Raw genomic sequence first — 20,925 nt, 5'->3', positions numbered from 1 at the left:
TCCACTGTACCAGGATGGGAACTCCGAATCAGGTTACTTTTAACTGGAAAAATACTGCATTCATCTGGCAATGCCTGCCTACAGTGAATACAAATACGCAGTGAGCAGTGAGAGCTGAATCACCCATTGACCTTGAAGGAAAAGACGGCCCCTCTGACTGCAAGCAGCAAAACCGACCTGGAGTGTCAGACTCAGAAGCGCATTGTGAGAAAGGAGGTGTGGGATCTGTATACGGTTTAGCTAGTCACCCGGGGACACCCAGTTGATTCCTCCTGTGCCAAAGACTCACATCCAGAATTAAAAAGGCTTTGTTCAGAAGTAATCTGTCAAAACATTTTGTTATTTCAATTGTAATGACAAGCCCAGAAACTGCCTTTAATACAGCTTCGTTTTCATTTCCCCAGTAGCTTTGTTCAGAGGCAGTGGGCTCTTTCTGGAGCCTCTGATGCCCTTGCAGGACAAAAAAGTCCTTTGCACTCGCATACGGTTGAAAGAATTAGCCGCAGGTGGGTGACACCCGAATGGAGAAAGTTCTGGCTGATGTCATGTGATACAGAGATGAGCTGACAGGTGTTTGCCTTCCTCGGTCATTTTCCTTTGATCTTCTACCACTTTCTCCTCTTCAATAACTTTGCCATCGAAGGTGAAAGGGGGAGAAGAATGGGTGGAGCAAATGGATGCCCAGCCTTTCTCACCCCCACCAGGCAACAGAGTTACTAGAGAGGCCGAGTACTTGGGGTCAAGTGGGTTTGGGGTTTTACTGAGAGATTATCCTCAAAATCAAGGTACCTGGGCTGCTGGCAACAGGAGGGAGTGATGACAGGGTCGTCCTTTTATTCATTCATTGAAGAAGCCTTTGCAGAACACTGTGCCAGGGGCTGGGCACTCAGGTGTGCAAAACTGTGGACACAGTCTTGGCCCAAAGGGATTCCCATGGGGGGGGAGAAGAAGGAGGAGGAGGAGACGAAGAGAAAAAAGAAGGAGGACAAGAAGAGAAGGTGGAGGAAGAGGAAGAGAGAGAGAGAGGGGTATAAAGAAGCCTAGAGAAGAGGCTTGATGGATCCAGATTCCCGAGTGCAGAGAAGGCCGTGGGAGGCTCTTTCGTCCGTTTCTAAAACACATTCCATCTTGGGAAGGATGGGCTGGGTCTGAATGTAAATCAGGATGTTTGTATCCCACTCGGATGCATCCTGGGTGCCTGGTGGTGAGTAGGGCTCAGGGCAGGTGGCTGGTATGATTCCCAACAGCGAGGCCGGGCCGTGTGGCCAGATGGGGGCCCCGGGGTCCTGTTGGCAGGGTGGGTTAGAACCAGTGGGTCCTCGGGGGAGGCTGAGGGTGATGGTGAAGGGCCGCTGTAGTTCACTGCCATTATCAAGATGTGTGATGTACAGCGGCGTGACTTGTGTGCGGGGCCCACGTACGGCCCGCTTTGCTTTAAGGGGTCCAGTCTCCAGCTGAGCATCGGAAAGGAGAGAAAGTCACTTCTCACTGGGTATCTAAGGCGGTAACCCGGAAGCAGAGGACGGGTCTCAGAGAAGGGGACTCTCTGTGGCCGGAGGGGCTGGAGGGGCCTGGGAGGTGGGTGGTAGGGTCAGTGTATAAGATAAGGTTTGAGGAAAAGTGTCAGGACTTGGTCATCTGCTCCCCTGGAAGGTGGCAGGACTCCTAGCAAGGTGGCCGGCACCTCACCGGACCCTCTAACTGTTGAGTGAGTGAGTGAATGGATGAGCGAATGCGTGAATGAATGAGTGAATGAATGCGTGAGTGAACGAATGAATGAGTGAATGAATGAGTGAGTGAACGAATGAGTGAGTGCCAGGAGCATGGCCCTTGCCTCCGATACCCCTCGCGGGCTCCTGGGGAGCTGCTGTGCTATGGGTGGCCTGAGAAGGTGATGGCCTTGCCATGGACCGCACATGGATTCAGCCCCTACCTTACACAGAAGTGCCTGAGGCTGCGGTAGCATCTAACTGGAGAAATGAACAGAGGGCAAAACAAAACCTGTTCTGAGTGAAGAGGTGGGTTGGCTTCATCTCTGGCTCCGCCTCCCCCTGACCGTCGTCAGGTGGTGGGCCGGTGCTATGCCCTGCACGGCGGGAACGGCGATGGCTGCCCTGCTCGCCGAATGAGAGTCGTCCCCACCAGCGGGCCGGCGGCTGTGTCACCTAGCATCGCGTGCACGCGCGGCCGGTGTCCGATTATCCCAGGGCTTATCTGTCAAAGGAAATGGCCAGTGAGATTGCTTCATACACAACACAACACCAAAGCAAAACCAAACCTCCGCAAACACATGATAGTTTCTCAGACGATAAGGACCTTCCAGGCGCAGAATGCTCGTTCATGGGAGTTATGCTCATAAGAACATGGGTGTTAAAAATAAAAAAGAAGCAACCAGACAAACACCAGTGAACTAAAAACACGACAAAGAATAGAAACCTTCAAGTGTATCTGAAGGTAAGCACAGGAATTTTAACCGGATGGAATGTATGCCAAATTAAGGTGGCTTCTAGCATCAGGGCAGATACTTGGCTGCGTATGAGGTATTCCATGCTCAGAATCCATTTAATTAGCAAGAATGTAATAAGTTAAATAATGCAATAATTCCAGAGGACCACGAGGAGACAGTGGTTCAACAGCCAGCCAAGCACAGTACACCTGATTCAGAAGAATTGGCCCCATCTCAGAATTTACAGCCGCTGCTGAAAACAACTGGGACTTCTGGGTCCTTTGCCATTTGTCAAAAACACTGTGAATTCAACTCATTGAACCTGTTGGTCAATTCGATTCTGCCATTGGTCAGAGTGTTCACAGCTTTTGACAGGAAAGCATTTTACTCAAAGACTTGCAGAACTTCCTTCCTGTAAGATTTCAGTAATACAGCGGCATTTAGAGAGGAAACTGCTTTATTGATCATAAAAATACAGCATAAAGGCTAGCCTGTCCTTCGCTGAATTTACTGGAAAATTACGTTGTGAAAACTGAACATGACTGACTTTTCCTAACGGTGTTTTTTAAATTCTATTTTTAAACAAATTCAACAGGAAGACAGAAATTATTTTCCTGAGTGAGAAATAAATATCCACCACACAATGATAATAGTAGCTTGATCCCTACATACCTTATCTCTAATCTTTCAACATTTCTTTTTTCAATGTTTTGGCCTAACTCTAGGCAGAAGGAAGTTCCCAGACCAGGGGTGGAGTCTGAACCTCAGGGGCGGACCTCTGCGGCGACGTCCAATACTCAACCCACTGTGCCAGGTTGGGAATCAAACCTGTGCCTCTGCAGAGACCTGAGCCACTATCGTCAGATTCTTATCACACTGGCGCTACAGTGGGAACTACTCAACAGTCTTGCAACATTCCTATTATTCCCATTTTGGAGATGAGACAGAGGACGCTTAAAGGGTTCTAAGTGACCATCTCAGAGCCATGCGTTAGCCGTTCTTTTACTTGTGAGTTTCATGTGAGAAGGTGCATCTTTGCTTCCCCAGAACGTGATCAGGCCAATGTCCTGTCTTTGCAAGTACAGTTCGTAGCATTCCCTTAAAAAATTCCAGGAGTTCCCGTCGTGGCGCAGTGGTTAACGAATCCGACTAGGAACCATGAGGTTGCGGGTTCCATCCCTGGCCTTGCTCAGTGGGTTAAGGATCCGGCGTTGCCGTGAGCTGTGGTGTAGGTTGCAGACGCGGCTCGGATCCCACGTTGCTGTGGCTCTGGCGTAGGCCGGTGGCTACAGCTCCGATTCGACCCCTAGCCTGGGAACCTCCACATGCCGCGGGAGCGGCCCAAGAAATAGCAACAGTAACAATAACAACAACAAAAAGACAAAAGACAAAAAAAAAAAAAAAATTCCAAAACCCCTAGTCTGGGCTATTGTTAAACCTTCCAAGGAAAGTCACAACTTAAAGAAAGGCTCCAGCCTCTGACGAACTTCCCAGGCTCTCGCACAGGTTTCTGATCTTCCGGTGTTGCTGCTGCTGGTCCCTTGAACGGACGTTCTTCTTCCCCTAAGCGCAGGAAGCTCCGAGGGTGGGCCGACACGGATTAATGATGAACCAGAGGCCGCTGGAGCGCCTTCCTCTGTTAACCCCCCTAAACTGACCCTGTCCCCAGTTTCCTCCTCCTGACACACTCAGGTGTGAGCAGGCTACATCACTGGTTGGAGAAACGCAGAGAGAGGTGGCACGTGCCAAGGGCCCATCTTCATGGGCTGCTGGTCCAGTCAGCAAAGGCAGCCTTTCCTGGTCTCCCTGAGCATCTGTTCAAGTCGTTCAGCTCAAAGGGACACACCACTGGGGCAGCCCCACTGTCCTGCACGTCCAGTGCTCTCGGTGGCTCCTGCTGCCTCCTCTCTGTCTTCTGATGGAGCCTAATGACAGATACTCACCACTGCTTCTTTACAGGTCAGTGTTTTCTGTCTGAGTGAACATGGATATTCTCTCTACTTTAACTGAATGATTTATAAATCGCAATGTTACCCCAAAGCAATTTTACCATGGAGAGTTACATTTTTACAGTGTGTGCGCGCGCACACACACACACACAACTCCTGGTGCGTCAGCTTGCTCTAGCTTTTGAGCTTGTGAGTAAATGATCTATTTGGGGGACGATGGTAAATTGTGCATCTGAAGAGGAAGGCGACAGTGAAGACGCTCTGGAATTCCCATTGGAAGGGGATAGAGGGTATGTGCCATTTACAGCCCTCCTACGCCCCCTCGGTGCCACCGCCGTCCCATCTCGCCCACCTGGCAGAAAAATGACGCCCAGTAGTGCCTCCTGCTTTTACGGTGAGTTAACTGATAGAGCCTGTGCTTGTCATCACCTTGCTTGCACATCTGGAAGGAAGTCTTGCACAACCACGGTGAAATGTGCTAACGTGAAACTTAAGAAATCGAGGGGAACCCAACTGGGCTTAGTCGATACATGCAGGTCACCGGGACATGCGCTTGGGGATCAAGCAACACAAAGCCTTGGGAAATGCTGACTGATGTGGCACGGGGAACATTATCCATTATCTAAGTAGCTAAGCCTTTAGAAAATGTAGCCACTCTTTGTGCATGGCAGCTTTGGAGTGGGGGCTCCTCATTTAAGGAAGAGTTCCAGATCATATGATGTCTTTTTTTTTTTTTTTTTTTTTTTTTTTTTCGTTTGGCCCGATTACATAAAGGGAAGTCAATGCAAGGCTTAGCAACTCGAGTTTGGAGAGACTTACAGTGACCATGGGCCTTCTAGTTGAACATGCCTTTTATTGAAAACTCTGCAGTGACCGCTCAGCCCAGCGAGGCTCCTCTGGGGACGTGTGGGACCCGGATTCCTTCTCATCCCTTTCTCTTTTCATGCACAGTCATTTAGAGAATTCTCATTAAAATTACTGAGAGTGAAACAGAGAGGCCATGTTATAAAATAAATCTAGTTAAACACACTTTGTTGTACTGCCTCGTTTGTGTGATGCATGGACCTAATTTGCCTCTCTTTGTGTCTTAACTACGTGCAGGAGGTGATGCTTGCCAATTAATGCAGGATGTCACATCCCCAACTGCTTTCTCTGTCTTCTTAAACATTAAAAATAAGAACACGCCATCTGTCTCATATCTTGAAAGCAATTCAAAATGGTTACTTTTGTTTGCTTAGGATTACAGCACAGTTTATAGCTTTAGTGCTTCTGAATTATAAGAAAGTTCTGTCTCCATCTCATAAGCGCAACTTCATTTTAAGGCGAACCCAGCAGAACGAGCAGACGGCTCTCACGAGAACTTGGGTGAGACAGAAGCAGCGTTGGGTGCTGGTTAAAGCCTTGGTTCTGGCACTTGAGAGACATGAGGTGGATGTGTAGCCTGCAGTTTCCTTGCTGAGCCAGCGGGAGAAAGCCGCTTACCTCCGTGATGCCTCGGTATTCCTCACCTGGGAAATGGGGCCAAAAGCTGCCATGTGGCGTACCCTAGGAAATGATCTATATATAAACACACACAGAGTCACGGATATATAACCACTGGTAGTCAAGGCATAGGAGCTCGCCAATATCCCCCCGTTTGGGGAGGGGAGCAGTTCTGGTTGAGAAGGAGGGTGGTTACAAACACATAGCTCCTGGTGGCACAAGACTGAAACCTCCGAAGGGAGGTGCATGTGAAGGTGTGCTCTCTCTCCATAGCAATTAAAATACACAGGTAAACAACCCTCCTCCCATTGCCTCCGCGCCCTCTGAGCTCACAGGTCCGCCGCGATGTGGGGAGGAGGACGGCGAGCCGGCAGGACCGGAGAGACTCCAGAGCGGCATCGGCTACCGCGGCACTATTCAAGTGCTGCTTTTTTTGTTTTGTTTTTTAGTTTAAAAAAAAAAAAAATGGTACGCTGTAAAGCACCGAATGCTACATAACTTGCCTATAATTACAGGGGCCATCTGAGAGCATTCTGCCCTCCACTCTAAGTCAGAGCCGTTTCCCCAACAATAGCTTCTACTGTACCAACGGGGCAAACTTGCCAGATCCGAACCGAGCATTCCAAGGCGGGTGAACATCTAATTTCAAGTCGGCCCCATCCTCCAGACCGCAGAATTGTAGTGCTATATAAAACGCTGGACATGTGACCTCGCCCCAAATACTTTAGCCAGAAGAAGGCTGAGGTCGGGTGCAGATGTCCACCAGCGCCCAGCTAGTGCCAGCGGGAACCCACCCTGCCTTGGAGCTGGGGTTCACGAATGCGGTCGGGGCAGCCTGAAGATGTCCGGACTTGCATATTTATCCTGGGTTCACAGCTGCCTCCTCGCGTGGCGGTTCTGCTGGTGGCCTTATTTGAACATTGCTGAGCTGGTGGCACAGCCGTCGCAGGACGAAGTGCTCCGGTCGTCCCAGCAGCCGGGAAGGCAGCGTCAGGCCTTGACTTAGCCCTCCGGTCAGGGCAGTGCAACTGTTACGCAGCCTGACATGTTTCTCGGAGCACCACACACCCAGGAGTCCTGGCAAAAACTGCATCTGCCTCCTGCACCCTCCCACACCCCAGCTCCTTTCACAGGGCTGATATTTTTACTGTAGTTCTAGAAAGAAAGTTACTTAACATTCCTCATCCGGGGACACACTTAAACGTCCCCTCCTGGCCTATAAAATTAAAAGCAGCTCCTGCAAGCTCTGCTCATGCAGGGAAATGAAGGCAGTGGGCCTTTCAGAACCAAACACGGAGAACTTCCTTAAACGTGTGCCAAGCTGAAGAAGCTCATCCCCTAATTTCCTCCGGCCCCTTCTAGAAAGCATTCATTGATTCTATCCTGTCGCTACTGATGAGCTTAACACGATCTGAACATAACATGGGCACAGAGAGACCCCCGCTTATGCAGTAAAACTAAAATCTGATGCTGCTCATGAGACACATTTCTAGAGAACCTGAAGCTATTTAATTTTCAAACAAACTCTCCATTTAATGCATCCCATTTGCCTTGAGAGAAAAACAAAAAAATCTGGGGATCAGGTAAACAACCCTTTATCTTCTGCCCCGTTTTGCAGGACTGACCAGAGAAGCTGGTGGTGATGCGGTGGGGCAGTGGATCGAGGCAGGGAAACCGCCTGCCTGCGGTCCCAACTCTGTCCTGTCACCCTCTTGGGTGACATCTCGGCCAGGTGTGCGGGCCAGGTCGGGGAAGGCAGGCCGACTGGCCCCCACTGCCTCGGTGGAACAGGGCTGCGGGAGCATGAGGAAGAGAAAGGGAGGGGTTTGTTTCACATTTTGCGGATGCCTCTGCGATTTATTCCCCTGGCCGGAGTGACAGGAAGATGAAGAACAACAAGTGTTTCCTCCTGTGCCCCAAAGCCCGGTGGCCAGGCCCTGGAGAAGAGCATTCAAGGCTCATCAGGGCAGGCAAGCCGGGCTCCTATTTCCCCCTCTGCTGCCAGGAGCGGCTGCTAGCCGAGCAGGAGGGAGGGAAGGCAGGCCAAGGGCTCTCCCTCTGCACAAGGAAGCTTTCCCAAGGAGGAGTCTGGTGATTAATCGCGCAGGAATTTGTTTCAACACCCACCCCACCCCCCATGACAAAAAAACAACCAGACTCAAGATGCTGATAAGAATTCTTTTATGTTATTCCAATAAAAAATACATTCATACAGAAATATAACAATCTTGCAAAAAACAATTTCAAATAAAATCTTGTAAAACAAAATTTTACAAAAATCTTACAAAGATTCTTTAGATAACAGGGTGCTTCAAAAAAAAAAAAAGAAATTTCACTAATAGAAATTTTTTTTAATGTCAAGCAAAAAGTTTCTGCTTGATTGAGGCTCAGTTATCACCTGAACAGAATGTAATTCTTTATGTACTTTGCTTATTATGAAAATTACAGGCATGGACATACATGGCACCCAGCCCCACCCAATCAAACCACTTCACGGTGTTTCGTAAGTGAGACAAGCCAGTGCAAGATTTTTTTTTTTTTTTGTCTTTTGTTTACCTTCTTGCTTAATGGAATTGTTATGGCTAAGCACACAGCAGGGCCAAAAAAGGAGTTTTCCCAAATCCAGCAAACCAAGTGGCTGGATATGGAACTGCCAAAAGAAAAGTGCATTTTCCCCTCAGCAAAATGAAATGAATTCTTTAGTAAGTATCCATCAGCCCAGATTAAAACAAAAAACAAACAACAAAAAAAACCCCAAAAAAAACCAGTTATGTGAGCTGTCACCGTTGCTCATTTCCAGGAAGATCAAACAAAATACCAGCCCAGCCAGACTCATATGTGTATATATATATATATATATATAAATATATATAAAGAAAAGCTCCACACCCACAAGCCAGCAGCTGGATGAAGAGTCAGCTGTCCACACTGCGGTATGCCAATTCGGGGAAATTACTCGTTGGAAAACCTGGAAGAATCTATGTGCTGGAAAAAATAGCTTCATCTGCATAAAAAGTGCTCTAAAAAAGAATCCCTGTGATTAGCTTACTCTTAGGTTAGATCTTCAATAAGGTTGACATTCAAAATCAAAACTTGGTGTGTCTGAGAGCAACCAGTGGGCTAGTGTTCCGTTCATGCCAGTTCTGAACGGCCAAAGGTACCCCATCCAGACCTGCCAATTGTGATGAGCAAGCTGGCAGTCTAGAATAGACTTGATGCCAATAGCCTGTAGCAAATCGTTAAATTAAAGATAAAGCCTTTTTCAAAGTTACAGTTTTCATTTTTATCTCCTTTATGGCCATTTTGAAGTATGTCTTCATAGGCTGTGGAATTTTCTAGCTAACCATTCTAATTTCTCCTTAAAAAAATATTTATATATTATCTATATATATATGTATACACACACACACACACACACACACACACACATACACATAGTATACGCACAAATACACATACACAAGAATTTCGCCCAGTTTAGGAAAAGAGTAATAGACTTTCTGTTACCAACAGATAGCTACATAGATATGCGAGAAACTTGTGCCTTTTAAGCAAATACATTGTTTTTAAACGTCTGTATCTTTTATACATGTGAAAATGTTACATATTAAACACAGCCGGTGTATGAGCTATACAATCGTTGTGCAAAGTCTATATGAAAGTCTCACGGTGGCAGAAATGGTCTGATTTTCCAATTATCACGTGTTTTCCACTGTAACACTGACAGTCAAGTTGCCTAAACTATGGAGTAAATACTGACTCGTTTGGGGGGTTTTCGTTTACGTGACTTTGTGAAGGAGGACCTCAAAGAGATTTTTTTCTGTGTTATTTATCGATACAGTACAAAGCCAGGTGAAAAAAGAGCCTTAATAAAGCATGCATCACCCATACCCCTGTATAAGACCCCCGCATAAGGGGCCGCTTGCATAAGGCACCATTATTAAGATCTACAGTGCATTAACAGCTAGAAAACCAGAAGTTAGTCCTCAAGGCATAAATAAGAGAAACTTAGCTGCATGAGAAAACAGTTTCTAAGCTTTAGTGGTTTCATCCACCCAACTGAGAAAAATGTGGGGGTCTGAGTCTGACGTGGCGTCAGACCAGCAACTCCCAGCCCTCGGGCCCGGGACACCCAGCAGTGTCCAATGTCTTCCCAGGGCATCACGAAATTCTCCAAAAAGGTAATTCAATTCGGAACCATTTAAAAAACAGTCTTACGCTGCCCAACGCCTTTCTGGAAGGGGGGTGTTCCAAACCGAAAAGGCCCGGATGGCGAGGGGCCGCCGACTTCGACCGATCCTATCGTAGCTGCTCAGTGAACTGGAATCAAAACCGTAGTCCTGATTTTTTTTAAAAAATGGAAAAGCAGATAATTCCCCAGACCATGCATTACTCTTGTCTTATAAGGAAAAGTTATCAATGTGTTATATTTGTAGATACACAGCTTATACAACGGGTAACGAATGAACTCTGTCGCAGCGAGGAGCAGATGCTACTCACTTCACACATGGCACGTGTCGTAGCTGGACACCCAAGTTCTCCCGCCTCGCGGGGGGGGCCCTCCCCACACCCACTCGCCACTCGGGGGTCCTGCCCGCCCACTCGTCCCTCCACAGCTCCCCTTCTTTTTTTCTTTTTCTATTTTTCCCTCTAAGGCGCAGACACCCCCCCCCTCCCCCAGGAAATGATTAGTGGTCAACTCCTCATCTCAGGGAACACGCCTCACACACAAAACATTCAAACGACGCTTTTGTCTCTCTTGCAGCCTCGCAAGGGAAAGGACTCGCCCCATCACACAGTCCGTGGGGACCTCCACGTACAGCCCACCCAACCACTACCATTCTCAGTGCACATGCTCACGGCAAAGGCTTAGGGACCACTCGGAAGATGGGACCCGTGGCGAGGCCAGGGCCACCCAAACACCACACACCACGGGTGCTCTGCCGCTTCTGACACGACGTTTCCGCCCTCGCGAGACCTTCCCAGTGGGTCCTGGAGGCGACCGGGTAGGGTGCAAAATGGCTTCGGCTGGAACACGCACCCTCCTTCCTCGGCCGTCTCAGCCTGGAAGCCTTTTTAGCTCGCAGGAGTCGCCGCTCCGCCCCTTCAGAGGTGCCTCTTCATGTGCAGGGCCAGGTGGTCGGACCTGGAGAAACACCTGCAGGGAGAAACGGGGTCCCAGAGGTTAGGCCTGCTGCCCCTCCAGCCACAGGCCTCCTGCCCCTCCGGCCATAGGCCTCCTGCCCCACTGGTGACAGGCCTCCTGCCCACTGGTTACAGGCTTCCTGCCCCACTGGTTACAGGCCTCCTGCCCCTCCAGCCACAGGCCTGCTGTCCCACTGGTTACAGGCCTCCTGCCCCACTGGTTACAGGCCTCCTGCCCCTCCAGTGACAGGCCTCCCGCCCTACCAGCCACAGGCCTGCTGTCCCACTGGTTACAGGCCTCCTGGCCCACTGGTTACAGGCCTCCTGCCCCTCCAGCCACAGGCCTCCTGCCCCACTGGTTACAGGCCTCCTGCCCCTCCAGCCACAGGCCTGCTGTCCCACTGGTTACGGGCCTCCTGCCCCTCCAGCCACAGGCCTCCTGCCCCTCCAGCCACAGGCCTCCTGCCCCTCCAGCCACAGGCCTGCTGTCCCACTGGTTACGGGCCTCCTGCCCCTCCAGCCACAGGCCTGCTGCCCCACTGGTGACAGGCCTCCTGCCCCTCCAGCCACAGGCCTGCTGTCCCACTGGTGACAGGCCTCCTGTCCTCCTGCCCCACTGGTGACAGGCCTCCTGCCCCTCCAGCCACAGGCCTGCTGTCCCACTGGTTACAGGCCTCCTGTCCCTCCTGCCCCACTGGTGACAGGCCTCCTGCCCCTCCAGTGACAGGCCTCCTGCCCTACCAGCCTCAGGCCTCCTGCCCACTGGTTACAGGCCTCCTGCCCCTCCAGCCACAGGCCTGCTGTCCCACTGGTTACAGGCCTCCTGCTCCTCCAGCCATAGGCCTCCTGCTCCACTGGTTACGGGCCTCCTGCCCCTCCAGCCACAGGCCTGCTGCCCCACTGGTGACAGGCCTCCTGCCCCTCCAGCCACAGGCCTGCTGCTCGCACGCCCGGACCTAAGCTCTCTCTTCATGCTGAGTCACCCCCATCCACACGCAGGGGCAGGAAATTCCAAGTGATGGGAGGATACATGAAGCGGTCTCCCCCAGCTCCTTGGAATGTCACCTGATTTCACTGCCCAGACTTCACATTTGAAAGCTGTAAGAGGGCCAGTCTTCAGAGAGATGAATGACACGGTTCTCCCTAACTCGGACAAGTGGCATATTCGAGTCTTTTCAAAAAGTCCTGGGCTGAAAATGGAAATGCCAACGCCTGCTGATTCCACTGCGGGGACAGCACCCTCGCCCCCCGCAAGTCACGCACGTACCTGTCACAGTGGGAACATTTAAAAGGCTTGGCACCAGTGTGCTTTCTGAAGTGTCTGGTTAACTCATCGCTTCTTGCAAAACGCCACTCACACCCTTCCCATGAGCATCTGTAAGGCTTTTCTCCTGGGAAGAGAGCACACGACAAGCAGGCCATGAATTCACTGAAGGGTGAGCGGTGGGAACAGGCGCCGGGGGGAGAGCAGTGCGGGGCCTGGCCTGGGCCTCGGCGTACCCCTCGACTAAGGCTGGGCGCCAGGCTCACAGGGGAACGGGCAGCTCTCCGGACCTGGCCTTGGGCCTCCAAGCACAGTGGAAGGGACCCGGGCCTGGCAGGGCCCCGGGACCGTCATCAGAGTTAACGTGTGAGAACGACACTTACTCGGATGGAGAAATACTTCCGAGGTGATGTGTCAGCCCACTGGACCCACAGCCTTGGCCAGGCCGGGGGTTTGCTGCTTTCTCCATGGAAACGGTTTATCCCAAGTGCTTATTTGGTTCCTTACTCACCTCCCTGCGGAGTGAGGCTCTGTAGTTTCCTCCGGGAAACTACATTTCTCCAAAACTGAGGTCATGGGTTTCTGGGAAACCCCACTTCAAGGCCTTCAAAGCACTTTCTAAATGACAACCAGAAACCTAGTCCACTTCGTCCCCTGGCCAGATCGCAAATACGAAGCCACTAAGAGTGCTACTGAGGATATTTTTAAAAATCTGCCACAGCCAGGGGTGAGTGTGCTGTCAGGCAGGGGCCTGGCTCCCGGGCACCCTGGCCCCGATCCGGGCTTTGCCTTGAGCTGTTTCAGGATCCTGACTGGGGGCTCAGAGACTCTCTCATTACTGGTAACCTGAGAGTTTGCATGCCTTCGTCTCTAAGGCCCCTTCCAGCTCGAAAATGTCTGCGATTCTTCACCAGTTATCCTAGATGGTCATGGTAATTTGATTGTGATGGTTCGTTAAGAAGTTATTCTTAGGTTTTAAAACCGGTAGCAGGAGACGGAGGCAGCATGATACACTGAGGAATTCTAAGTGCCCACTGGTGGAGACGGCTTTGCACAGAGTCGATGGACCCGGCTCAGCACTGCCGTGCTCCCCACTGTCCCAACCCCTGAGTCTCACTTCCCCAAATCAGAGGCATCGCCACGTGACACTGTGCCTGGACGCTGTGGATGGGCATGGCCGGAGAGGGTGGGGGGGTGGGGGGATGGGGTGTGTGATTTACCTCGTTGGCCTGATCTGAAAGCGACCAGCATTCACGGGGCACTCATGTCCAGTCTTTCAGGGCCTACTTTGTCCTCCCCAGAGGCCCAACTCTTTGGGGGCAAGGGAGGAACTGAGGATGTGTCTGCTCTGACAGCCTCCCGTGGAGCCCAGGCCCCCTCCCAGGGCTGGTGCGGTTCAGCGGCGCCCGCCAGTGGCCGGGACTGACCTGTGTGGGTGCGCTGATGTGCTTTCAAGTGGGAGCTTTTGGTGTAAACTTTCCGGCAGCCGTTAAAGTGGCACCGATGCACCCTTCTGCGGCCGTCCGGGGACGCGTCCCCGCTGCCCTTGTCGCCTGGCTTCCCCGCAGTCCCGCTGCGCGCCTTCCCCGGCGGGTGCAGCTCGCCGGGCACACAGCCCCACAGGTGAGACGGCTCCCTGCTCAGTTCTGGCGAAGAAGGGGGCGTGGAGGTGACGGAGGAGCTCAGGTTCCCCGAAGTGACTAAAACTTCGCCGATGGGGTCGGAGGTAAACTTGGTGGTGGGGGACAGCTCCTCGGAGCTGTCGGACGATTCGCTGCTCACGTCCGAGTTCAGGCTGTTGGTCTCCAGGTTGTAGCCAAAGCCGGGGCTGTTGAGAGCATCCTCGGGGGGCTGGAGGACATCTTCAGGTCCGCATCCTCCTTTTGCTCCCGCGCCAGGATGATTTTGGTCCACAGGTCTTCCTGGCTGTCGAATTTGATTTCAGAGGCTGACACATAGCAGGGTTCGCTCTGGAGGTAACGCTCCAACTCCAGGCAGGTCTGTGCGAAAAGGAACCACAAGGAGGCACGTGATTGTGACGGCGACCAAAAACGGAACCGAAAGCACATTTCCAAAAACATGCAGGAGTCAAGGGCAGATGCACTGCGGCCTTCTCACTACAAGAATCCATGTCTTTAGCGGAGGGAGAGGGAAGCTGTTTCTAGGAATGGCTGTAATTCAGAGGAAAAACCGGAGGGAAGCCTCCCCCTGCTTCCTCAGGTTGGACCAGTGGCCACAAGGGGTGGTGGGCACGAGCCGGTTTTCGTTAGAGTTATAGTGTTGACGTTGCTACTGCGTTTCTGTAAACCACACAAAGAAAGCCAGCCTCAGACAGCCCCCCCACCCGACAGGTTTAACCGGATTGTCTGACAGTCTGGAGAACCGTGTGCATCTGGGGAGCCCAGCTTTTCTCCTTCCACAAACACAGACGGAGGCTGTGCGGCACCCAACACAGCGCTCTGACAGGGCATGTGTCTCCCTCTGAAGCCAGAGCTGACAGCACAGGGTCCCTCAGCGAGAGGGACGCGGCTAGCGGACGGCCCAGGGTCAGGAGCCTCCACGGAGCTGCAGAGAAACCACCCGTTCCCCGCGGAGCCCAGACCGAGCTGGCTTCCCCAGAAGCCACTCCCCGGTGCAGGGCTGGGCGTGCACACAACTTAAAATGACTTCCTCGGTGGTCAGAGGAAAACAACAGCAGGAGTGGAGAAGTCATTCCCGAATGGCCATCTGCTTTTGAAAAGGATGCAGGAGGGGAAACTCCTCCCGGCCCGCTGGGAGTCCCACAATGGACAAGAACTTTATCTACTGGCCGAGAGTACAACTGTATGAGTCATCACTCTATTTCTTTCACGCAATGCCAAAGGAGACTTCCTTTCGAAATTCTGACCAGCAGCCAAAAAGGACCCGGTTCAAATATACATGCAGTGTGTCATGGACAGAGTGCCCCCCCCATCCCCACAACCAACCTTTCCAGAAGCTACAACTGCCGAGAGACCAGCATCCCCTCTCCCCACCATCTCAAACTTTCTAGCCACTGGAAAAGAAAAACGGTAGGAAACATTTTAGGATTAAATTATGTCTGCCCTTATCTTCACCAGGATCAACTGCCTGCATGGCCATATAAGGCTGTCTATATTACTGCAATTCTACAGATTTACATTTCTACCAAAAACTCGGCTCTCTTGAGCAAATCATTTTCAGGACAAGCAAAGCCCACTCAGAGGGCTCCCTGCTTGCTTACTTAGCAGTGTGGCTGCTCTCAGAATATAGCACATACCCTTCCCCCTCCCCCGATTAGTCACATAGCAAGCAGGAGCTGGGGGGGCGGATTTTAGGGGGGAAACCGGCATTGTTTTCGGCGTTACCCCTAAAATGAGACGTCTGGGTTAACAAAGCATAGGAGAGTGTTCCGAGGAGAGACAGCAAGATAGCGTATGGATGTTCCAGAGAAAAAGGAAAGCACGTTTATTGAGATCTTGTTAAACTTTAATCATCTGGCTAATTTAAAATCTCCATTATGCTGAGGAGCACTGGGGACCAGAACGAAGCTCGCTCTCGGAGAGTTTAAAAGCCTCTGAAGGCGACCGAGAGCTCAGCCTGGCTTGTGGCCCAAATCCCAAATGCCCAAGGAAACTACTTAGATCAATTTCAATCACGTCCTAGGAAGCTGCTTCTTTAGGAGGAAAAGCAGGGAGGGAGAGGGAGGCAGGAGAGGGCTGCCGACAATTAAGCAGGCGTGTGAAGGTTGTAACACTTTGCATTTCATCTCCCCTAAAAGCCTTCTAGGCTTTGAAACCCATGGAATATATCTGATCTGCTAATTCACTTTGTGACAAAAAGCCAACAGCCTCGTAGGGTAGAGACAACCCCAAACCTCCTTCCACCCTTTAAAGACAATGGGACAAGTGTCAGAATCTCCCTCCCTCCAGGCAATCCCAATGAATCAGAAGGGGAAAAATTAAGTTTCTCAAATGTCCAATGCCCCAAATTCCAGACCCACTAAAAAATGCCGGAAACAGGCTCTTCTTCCCAAACTCAGACTTGAAGCAATACGGACCGGCTCATTGTCATATGACTGATAAGTCACTGTTTGTGCAAACACTGTTTTTTTTTTCTTTCTTTCTTTCTTTTTTTTTTTCTTTCTCTGGTCAAAGAAAGAAACAGGTAAGAAAAACAAGGCAGATGGAGGCAAATCGTAAGGATTCCAAAGAAGGTTAAGAAATTGAAAATGGCCTGCTAGAGAAAAGGAGCTGGCGGATGTTCTGCTGGTTTAATTCTTAATTAAAAAAAAAACCAAAACAAAACAAAACCCAAAACAAAACCAAAAAACCACCTCTACATACAAACACCAAAAAGCAAAACAAAAACAAAATCCCTTAAAAACAACAACAACAACAACAACACCCTTGGCAGTCCATGCAAGTTCATATGACCAGATCCAGCTGTGGAGTCTGGAGCTGGTACAAGCACCAAACTTCTGCCAAGGGCTGGGGCCGGGATCAGGCCGCGGAGCTGGGTCTGCCCTCCGGAGCTGGTAGTTCATAAGCCCCAGAAACGGGCAAAAACACTCGGAGTGACCAAGCGCTGCTGCGCCCCACTCAAATGTCAACTCCGCTCCACGCCGTAAAGGCCTCTTTAAAGTGCCTTCCTCACCGGAGGCAGGAGAAGTACGTTTTAGGACTAATTATTTTAATTTAAAAAAATTTGCCCAAACCACTAAAAAAAAAAAAAAAAAAAAAAAAAGAAGAAGAAGAAATGCACCTCCAACCACACACCGTCCTGTCGGTGCGTGCATGCACTCCCTCCTCGGCACACCGGGGCACCTGGCCCACGAAAATTCCTATTTACCTGTTGCCAATATTCCTCCAGGGAGGGCAGCGCCGAGAAGTAACCAGTCTCGTGCACAATCTGGAGTTCCTGGAAGATGCTGCACATTGGGAGCACATCCATGTCGGGTTGGAAAAGACAGTCACTGCTGTTGTAAAAACAGGGAGGTGTGCGGTCTGGAGTCGGGAGCGCAGCAGTCGTGCCTGCAGCGCCGGGGAAGTTCATGCAAACTCAGTGCGCAGCAATTAGGCGCCGCGGGTTCGGATCCTGCCGGAGCCCGGAGACGCACTCTCGAGCCCACACAATATTTGCAAACACCGGACTGACTGCAAACGTAACCCCTGCAAAACTTCCCTATTCAAAGCTCCTCTGCCAGCCTCCCCTCCTCCCCGCCCAGCCCCCTCCTCCCCTCCCCACGTGACTCGCCCTCGCCCGCCCATCGCACCGCCCAATCACGCCGCGCCTGGCCCGGGGGCTGCGCGAAGATGATGTCAGCTTCGGCCAATGGCGGGCGGCGGCTCACAGCGGCCCCGCCTGGCGTGACCGAGCCTCTCCATCACAGCCCTCGCCATTGGCTGAATTCGAACTTCGGCCGGCTCTGATTGGAAAGCGGCTTCGCAGGCTATTTTTAGCAGGGTATATAAGGCGCGGGCCGCCGCGCGCCGGAGGAGTCGGTGCTGGGAGGTGCGCGGCCGAGCGGCTGAGTGCGCCGCTGCCGGGCCGAGGGAGCCGGGTGTCCCTTCCGTCCCGTCCCCGGTCCCCGCACCCCCGTCGTCCTGGTCCCAGTCTTCGTCCCCATCACCCGGGTTGGTCCCCGCAGCCCGGGCCCGCGCGTTCCTCACGCCGGTCATCCGGGCCCTGTCCCCTGCCCCCGGCTCAGCGGCTCAGTGCGCCGCCGCGGGGCTGAGGGGAGCCAGACGGGGTCCCTCCGCCCCTCCCCTCCAGCCTCGGGCCGACCTGCCCTTCTCTGGCCCCCGCCGTCCCTTCCTCCCTCTCGGTCCTCCCTGTATCCCCGTCTTCCGTCCCCTTCTTTCTTCCCCCTCTTCCCCGCCCTTGTCTCCTGTCACCCCTCCCCATCAGTCCCCTTCTGTACCTGCTCCATACCCCGCAGTCCTAAGTTGGCCCCTGCGACCCAGGTGTGGTGGACAGAGCATCCCCACAGGTGTGTGTGGGGGGGTGGCGGGGCAGGAAGGTGGGCAGGGAGGGGCCTGAGATGCTCCAGAGCCGCTGTGGTGCGTGCCTCTGAGCTCCCTCCTTCCGCCCCCTTCCCGTGGAAAGGACACACACTTGGGGGACCCACCTGTGCCCCCAGATGCCTGCGGAACCTGCAGGGAAAGGATCAGAATGGCTGGGGAGACCCACGTTGGACCTGCTTGTTTTGATTCTATGAGACCACATTTTTCTTTTAAAAATTTGGGCCCCTTATGAAGGGGGCAAAAAATGAGGGTGCCTTAACTGCTCTCAGAACAGCATGGTACCAGTTGCCCACATTTCAGAAATGCACTTTCCGGAGTTTGGCCCCAGACCTGCAGAATCGGAGCTGGGGGTAGGGGCTGTCCTAGCCACTGTGTTTGGAACACGCTTCCCAGGTGAATCTAAAATGTGGGAATTGGGGTCTGGAAAGTGTCCTTTTACTTGTCACCACAGGGCAGTCCTCATTTCAAGAAGGTTCCAGGACTCTCACCAAGGTTAACGACTAGACTTTTCCTTAGCGTGTAAACAGTTTAAATTAGGTTGAAGCTGACATTCAAGGTGGGTTTTTTTTTTTTAATATATGTAAATTATCTACTGAAATATCCCATGATCATTTCAAGAAAAAAATACCAAGAACATGTAGAATGTGCCTTTTAAAACTTGAAATAGAAAATTGAATTACAGCTACTACCTTCACTTTTATTTCAAAATAGAGTTTAATGAACATGCTTTTGAAGTTTAAAAAAAAATGAAGTCTGTTTAAGAATTTTGAGAGGATTTTGTATGTTAGAGTTTAGCAGACTCGAGTGTACAAGGAATATGAGCCTAAAAGATTCTAGGTGGGACTTTTGTCAGTCCAAAGGAAAGGTAATTATCGTAGTGTATCTATTGTATTAAAGAGCCTATGAGGATGACTCATAATGAATGATTAAAGTGATTGTTGGCATGTGTTCCGTCTTCTTTTACCTCCTGAAACAAAGCACGTGACTGGCCCTCCTTGGGGAAGATGTGGGCCTTGAGTCCAGTTTCCAGGAATGGGAAGGAATGGCTTTGCCTTGAACCATCTTCAGGTTGAGCCCACCTCCTGGTGACCAGCAGCTGGTCCTATTTAGGGTATAGTTCCCACCGTGTGCTTGTATCAGGGATAGAGTTTTCTCATGATTTTCAGCAATGGTCAAAGGAAGCAAGAATCTGCTACGTGTACAAGGGACGGCCAGCACCCTGGCCCATGTGGAGGAGAGTTAGGTCGAAGGACGAAGAGACTGCCCAAGAGAAGATGCCATGTTGGCTCTCTGTGCAGTGCATGTGGGAGTCGTGGTTACAATATTTTCGTTTACCTTTTGGACAATTAATTATTCTTTTATTTTCCTGTGGGTAATATTTTATTTGTATTGACCGACCCATAGTTGATATATAATGTACCTTTCAGGTGTACTACATAGTGATTCCCAATTTGTAAAGATTGTACTCCATTTATAGTTACTATAAAATATGGGCTATATTACCTGGGTTGTATGATACATTCTCGTAGCTTATTTTTTTAAATACATACTCGTTTGTACCTCTTGGTAACCTTACCCCTTTCTTGTTTCTCTCTCTGTCCCTCTCCCTGCTGGTAACCACTATTTTTTTCTCCATATCTGTAACTCTGTTTCTGGTTTGTTATATTAATTTGTTTGTTTTATTTCTTTAGATCCTGTATATAAATGATAACATACAGTATTTATCTTTCTCTATCTGACTTACTTCTCAAAGCATAATAACCCCCCCCCCCCCCCGCTCCCCGGTCCATCCATCTTGTTACAAATGGCAAAATTTCATTCTTTTTTTTTTTTTTTCTCTTGCTTTTGCTTTTAGAGCTGCACCTGTGGCATGTCAAGGTTCCCAGGCTAGGGGTCCAATTGGAGCTACAGCTGCCAGCCTGCACCACAGTCACAGCAATATCAGATCCAAGTCACATCTGCAACCTACACCACAGCTCATGATGACTCTGAATCCTTAACCCGCTGAGTGAGGCCAGGGATTGAACCCACAACCCCATGGTTCCGAGTCGGATTTGTTTCCACTGTGCCATGACGGGAGCGCCTCATTCTTTTTTTTTAGTGGCTGAGCAATCTTCCATTGTAAATATTTACCACATCTTTACCCATTCATCTATTGATTGACACTTAGGTAGTTTCCATACCTTGGCTGTTGTAAATAACGCTGCTGTGAACATTGGGGTGCATGTTTCTTTTCAAATTAGTGTTTTCATTTTCTTTGGATCTATACCCAGGAGTGGAGTTGGTGGGTCCGTATGGCAGTTCCGATTTTTGCTTTTAAGGAGCCTCATTTCATTTTCCATAGCGGCTGCGTCAGTTTACATTCCCACCAAGTGCAAGTGTTCTCTTTTCTCCATCTTGCCGACATTTATTTATTTATTTATTTGCTTACTTATTTGGGTTTTTTGGCTCCCATCCGCAGCATATGGAAGTTTCCAGGGTAGGGGTCGAATCAGAGCTGCACCTGCCAGCCTACACCACAGCCACAGCCACAGCCACGTGGGATTCGAGCCACGTCTGTGACCCATACTGCAGCTTGTGGCAATGCCAGATCCTTAACCCACTGAGTGAGGCCAG

At 50.8% G+C, this 20,925-nt stretch overlaps 1 protein-coding gene across 1 annotated transcript; it reads right to left on the bottom strand.

Annotated features, from left to right (window-relative positions):
• On the bottom strand, positions 8,058-17,443 carry KLF6 (Kruppel like factor 6). The gene is given in 5 exon segments (NM_001134353.2): positions 8,058-11,035; positions 12,290-12,413; positions 13,714-14,131; positions 14,134-14,286; positions 17,135-17,443. Coding segments are annotated over 5 exon segments (849 nt in total). The 5' UTR covers positions 17,237-17,443; the 3' UTR covers positions 8,058-10,983.

This window comes from Sus scrofa, chromosome 10, assembly GCF_000003025.6.
Source record: "Sus scrofa isolate TJ Tabasco breed Duroc chromosome 10, Sscrofa11.1, whole genome shotgun sequence".
Classification (NCBI taxonomy): domain Eukaryota; kingdom Metazoa; phylum Chordata; class Mammalia; order Artiodactyla; family Suidae; genus Sus; species Sus scrofa.
Note: the sequence above shows the minus strand (reverse complement) of the source record. Positions and strands in the feature narration are given on the sequence as shown.